The 6000-nt window shown below is 40.5% G+C and overlaps 1 protein-coding gene across 2 annotated transcripts in view; it reads right to left on the reverse strand.

Annotated features, from left to right (window-relative positions):
• LIMA1 (LIM domain and actin binding 1) overlaps nucleotides 1–6000 on the reverse strand; it is an 87209-nt gene that overhangs the window by 51384 nt on the left and 29825 nt on the right. For both annotated transcript variants that reach the window (XM_007452292.1, XM_007452291.1), the window contains exon 2: nucleotides 3476–3617. In XM_007452292.1, the coding sequence (XP_007452354.1) occupies nucleotides 3476–3594 (119 nt within the window). In that variant the 5' untranslated portion in view covers nucleotides 3595–3617. The remainder of the gene's footprint in view (nucleotides 1–3475; nucleotides 3618–6000) is intronic.

Consider the following 6000-nt stretch of genomic DNA (forward strand, 5'->3'; position numbering starts at 1 on the left):
GGAAGATCTGCCTAATCCAAAATGCTAACAGCACCCCCACTGAGAAACACTGAGGAGAAAATAAAGCTGGAAGCTAGGGTCCCCAGTGAAGGCAAGGAGCTTGGCACACCACTGTCCTGAAGGGGAGCATAAGAATACTATGATTACATGTGAGCTCAAAGCACAGGTTTACAACCTCAGAACAAGGCAAAAAAAAAAAAAACAATGGATGGGAAACAGTAGCGGAGATGTAGCACCCCTGACTCCCAGCCCCAGAATATTTCAGGGAAGCATGTGCAGAAAGAGCAGGCGCTACTCACAAACAGAATGCCTGGCGAGGGAAAGCCAAGTTCAGTGAAAGAGAGGTGGGGCTAGGGAGGGTGAAAAGGGTAAGAATGTGGAGAAGTTTCTCTGCAGAACAGGGAGTTTCCAAGTCCCATTAATCACAGCTCAACACTGTCTCAAATCCTTCCCTTCCTTTCCACTCCTCCCGCCCCCCACCCTCAATAGCTTTCACTTGGGTTCTCAAGGGAGCCTCAGAATTTGTCTCCGTGCTATCAATCTGTCACCTTTCCAATATACCTTTTACATTGTTTCCAGAAGCATCTTTCTAAATACAAGCCTGATAGAGACTTCCCTAGCAGTTCAGTGGTTAAGACTCCACACTTCCATTGCAGGGGACACTGGTTTGATCCCTGGTCAGGGAACTAAGATCCTGCATGCTGCAGCCAAAAAAAAAAAAAAAAAGAGGGCACTAAATACAAGCCTGATCATAAAAACTTTCCATTGTTTCTGTTGTTTATCTAACTAAATTCTAAACTTAGCATGGCACTCAAGGCCTTCCAGCATCTGGCCCTAACTGAACTGTTCCAGTCCCTTCTCCCTTCTGTGTTTCTCCATGCTTGACTGACTCCTTGCTTTCCTATTCCCTTTATTCATGTTCAGCTTCCACAAGCCTTTACTTGAACCTTTACTTGAACCAATAAACCTTATTTGTTCTGCTTACGTTCAAGTTCACGGCTTTAAGTTCATAAGTCCCTCTCTTCCATTACCAATGCTTCTTAAACTTCCCTGAAGGTAAAAATCACTAGGATACTTGTTAAAAACACAAATTCCTGGGTCCCATCCCAGATACATTGAATCAGGATCTTTAAGGGAGGAGCCTGAGAAGCCACTTAGGATGGTTTTAAAACATGTCCCCCCAAATCTCTGACATTTCTCTCACCAAAAGGTAGAGTCAAATTCCCCTCCCTCTGAATATGAGCCAGCTTTAGTGACTTGGTGCTAATGAAGAGAATGTGGAAAAAGTGATACTGTATAACTTCTGAGGCTAGGTCATAAAAGGCTACACAACCCCTGGCCTTGACTCCCTTCCTTCTTTGTTCCCTCCTTCCCTCCCTCTCTGGATGCTTGTCCTTGGAACCCAGCCAAGCAATCCAAGCAGCCACATGGAAAAGCCATATGCAGGTGTTCTGATCATGGCTGCAGCTGAGATCCCAGATGACTGCCAGCATCAACTGTCTGACTTGTGAGTAAGCCTTTAGATGACTATGGCCCCCAGTTCTGAGATACCGGGGATGGTGAGGGGAACAGAGGCCAGCTCTGCCCAAATTGGAGATTCACAGTAAAATAGGTATTGTCATTATTGCAAGCCACTAAATTTTGAAGATTTTTTTTCCTGTGTAGCAATAACTGGAACACCATATTATTCCCCCTCACCCTTTTTTTTTTTTTTTTTTTTTTTTTTGGCTAAGACAAGAATTATCTTGTGTTTCTAGTTCTAAAAATGATAATAAACAGCTGCACTTTGTTGAAAGCCAAAAATCATAGCTCCCAATCTTTTTTTTTTTTTTTTTTTTTTTGGCCATGCCACTTGGCTGGTGGGATCTCAGTTCCCCAACCAGGGACTGAACCTGGGCCATGGCAGTGAAAGCCCGGAATCCTAACCACTAGGCCACCAGGGAACTCCCTGGAACACCATATTATTAACAGGTACCTCATGTGATTCTTAAGACGAAGGAAGTTTGGGGACTTCCTCTACTATACAAACTATACTAAACTATAGTATTACATTCCTTGAGGTCAGGAATTAAGTCTTAATAGCTTTCCTGAGCTTGATCCCTTTTTTCTGAAATAGCTTTATTGATTTTCTTTTTTTGATAAGAATAATACATTTGGCATTAAAATTACAGCAATATAAAAAGCATAACGTAGAAGGTAAAAGAGCTATGCGGTCTCACCCCACCTCCATGCCACCTTAAGTGATAACCATGGTCAACAGGATGGAAGGGCAGTGTTTTCTACAGAGCACGTGGTTGATGGATTTGTCACTGAAGAAAAGGTGACAGTGCAGATTACAGATACTTCCTACTGGTATTTAGCTGTATTCTAGATATAGCTCCAGAATCACTTTCTTCAAATCTTTACCATCTTTCTTCTCTTAAATGTATCATAGCTTCCTATTAATTAACAAACTCTACTAGTGAGGTAAGCTCTGCCCTAAGCTCTACGGCATCTCTATTTGAGTGAAATTAATGTGCTTACCATCTCTGTTATATTATTAACATACCATTCCCTCCACATTTGTTGAGTGCCTACTACGTTCTAATCACCATGCTACACACTAGGGATATAAAATATGCAGGAAAGGGGCCCTCGTACCAAAAAACTCATGGTCCAGAGCAGGGGTCAGCAAAGAGCCAGACAGTAAATATTTTAGACTTTGAGGGCCATATGGTCTCTGTTGCAACTCTGCTGCTGCAACTTTGCTGCATGAAAGCAGCCATGGACAATACACAAAAGGACATGGCTATGTTCTAATAAACCTTTATTTACTAAAACAGGCAGCCAGAAGGCTGTAGTCTGCCTACATACTTTGCACTGTTCAACAGAACCTTATGCAATGGTGAAATGCCTCTGTGATGTCCAGTATGGTAGCCACCAGCTACATGTAGCCATTGGCACTTGAAATGTGGTTAGTGCAGCTGATGAACTGAATTTTAAGTGTTTCTAATTTTAATTAATTTAAATTTAAGTAGCCACATATGTAGTGGTTACCCTATTGGACCATGCAGGTATAGAGTGCACCTAATACTCCCTTCAACTAAAAACCTACCTCAAAATTCACCTCAACCAGAAAGCCTTCCTGACTAGCTTCTGCCCACGGTGTTCACTCTCTCTCTCGTATTTTATATCTAGTCCTTACTCCTTTTCATTCTGGACTTGCTGACATTTTGCTTAATAACTAATATGTTTTATAATTATCTTTTGTGTTTATAACTCTTTCTTTCCCCAACTGAACAAAAATTCAAGTACAGAGAATGTGTATCCTGATTATCATCATCTTCCTTCTCCACAGAGCCTTGCGTGGTACTTAAAATCCAGAAGGTGCTCAGAAAAGCCATTTTACACCATGTACTTCCTTTACCAATCTCCCTGACAGGTGGTAATGTTTGCTCAAGACAGATGGTCCTTTTGGACCAGGATCAGCACTTACTTGGAGAATATTTCTACAATAGCCGATGACTTGTTCTTGTTGACAAGAGAAAGTTCTTTGGCCGTAACCCTCAATGATAGTGAAGTCCATTGCCGTCTATTAAATGGAGTTGATTCCATCTTGTCTACAGATACTGAAATACCTATGTGACAAAGAAAGTCAGAATATCAGACACAGAAGAGGATTCTCCAGCATCCAAGGACTGGCAGCGGTGTGGTGTTAAGTGAGAGAGCAGAGAGCCCTGGAGCAGCAGACTGTAGTCCTCTACCGGTTTTCTCAAAAACTGTAACCTTGGTCAGATGATTGAATTTGGGTTGTAGTTTCCTGTAAAATGAGAAGGTTAGATCAGGTAATCTCTAAGGTCCCTTTCAGTTTCCATCATTTTATGACTGACCCCACTGTGCAAACAGTGATTGGCCTTTCCCTGAACTTAAACCTGTTCCAAAGTCACATTTGGAGTGAAATGTCCCACTCTTCTGAGTTACATCCCAGGGGAAGTACAATTGGCATCTCTGTAGAGTCAGGTCCAAATTAGGTTCTACCTACATCCAAGTTTTTTTGGCTGCCCTCTCTCCCCAAGTTCTGTAGCAATGTCCACTTGGTGCTGGGGAGAGAGCTGTGGATACAGCATAGAATAAAACAAAGAGCATGGGCTTTAAGGCAAGGCAGACTTCAAATGAAATCAAAAATTTGTAACCTTGAACAAATTATATAACCTTTTCAGTTTTAGTTGCCTCACTGTAAAATGAGAATACCCACCCTTACAGGGTTTTTGATGTGGGTTTTAAGGAGATAATATACTTAAAATACTTGGCATTAATCATAGTAGTATGAAGAACATTTTAAGTATAATATATTAGTATTGGCTTCAAGTCAAAGAATATATACAGCCATGCCCTTGACATCACCTAGACCCTATCCATTAACTGGATTATTTGTTTTTGCCCCAGTAATTATCAAAGGAGTTCCAATCTTTGTTGGAGGTGAGATTAGAAATGAGTCAATAGTTTCCTTATCTGAAGATTGAACAATGTAAATGAAAGTGCTACTTGCAGCTCTCCTGACAACCATAGAGCATAACTTATCTGGTAGAAAATATGGTTCATCAGGCACTGCTTCCAACAGCCTTGACAACAGCAGAACACACAATGTGCTTAACCAAGCAATATGGGCTACCATTTCACACTAAAAGTCCTGTGATGCAAAGTAAGTGATAAGTGACCCAAAAAGACCACACTACTTTCCCATTTGTAGTACCTGTTCTCCCCACTAAAGCCTTGTCTGAAAACATTAGTTTTGTTGTTTTTGTTTGTTTGTTTAAATCCCCATGTTGTAAGACAATATTGAACCCTCTCATGGTAAGGAGCTCTGGTGTCAAGAGACACATGTACTAGATGGGAGTGTTGGCCCCATTACTTAAAGCTGTGTGTCCTTCCCTAAAACTTAGATTTTTCATCCATAACAACAGTACTTACTTCATGGTATCTTTATGAGGAATAAATAAGATAAAGAAAAAAAGACCCTGACATAGAAAAAGTAAGCAATAAATGTTACTTTTTTGTATTATCTCTTCTCCCTGGATAAAATAACCTTAATTCTACACATGTTCTTTGAAATAAACCTGCATGTATCAAATAATATGTGACATTTGTCTATCTGCTTTCCAGTTTGTAACTGACAGACCTACCAGACCTTGGCAGGCCTTTCTCTAACAAGAAAATGACACAGCTGTTTATTCAGCTAAACGTAATTATGTATAACCACAATAAAGACCCTTTAAGCCAAGTCCACGAAATACCGAACAACACTTTTAGACATTATTTGGTACAATTATGCCTCCAATGTAAGTACAGGTATAAATGTTGTCAGTTCTAAAGGGATCAAAAAAAAAATACAGAATATATGTTCTCATACTTGTTCATTAAAAAAGGAAAAGCATTAATTATTTGAGGGACTGAATGTGATAAAGAAAAAGGATTTTAATTCCCAAGTCCAATTTTGTGATTTTGATTACTCTCCGCCAGAAAGCCAAGGTAAGTCAGAACAACTATCTTGGTATAAGGCTAGGATAAGCACACTTTATACACAAGGAATGAGGTGGCTCAACACCCTGACCACATCTTCACAGAAGCATACTGTTATTTCTTAGCAATGTGATTAGCCACTCTGTGAAACATACAAAGGTGAGAAATCAGTACCTGATTTTTGATGGACTCTGTAACCAGGTTACTGAGTAACTACTTCCAAATTGTGTATATAATCTGTCGGGCTTGCTAACGCACACAAATACTTATAGCACAAGACAGAATGTATGGTCTCGGAGTACAGGACTTGATTTCCTGGCACGGTGGGAGAGAAGGGAAGACTTGGGACTTATAAAACTGGCAGAATTTCATCAAGTGAGGGCAGGAGGCGGAAAGTACATCTCAGGTGGGGGAACAGCATTACACTGCTAGGGAGCTGAAACAACAAAAGATACTTTAATGGAGTTAGACTCTAGATGCAAGAGAAGTTAAAGTAGGGAA

Source organism: Lipotes vexillifer, unplaced genomic scaffold, assembly GCF_000442215.2.
Source record: "Lipotes vexillifer unplaced genomic scaffold, Lipotes_vexillifer_v1.1 scaffold422, whole genome shotgun sequence".
In the NCBI taxonomy this organism is placed as follows: Eukaryota; Metazoa; Chordata; class Mammalia; order Artiodactyla; family Lipotidae; genus Lipotes; species Lipotes vexillifer.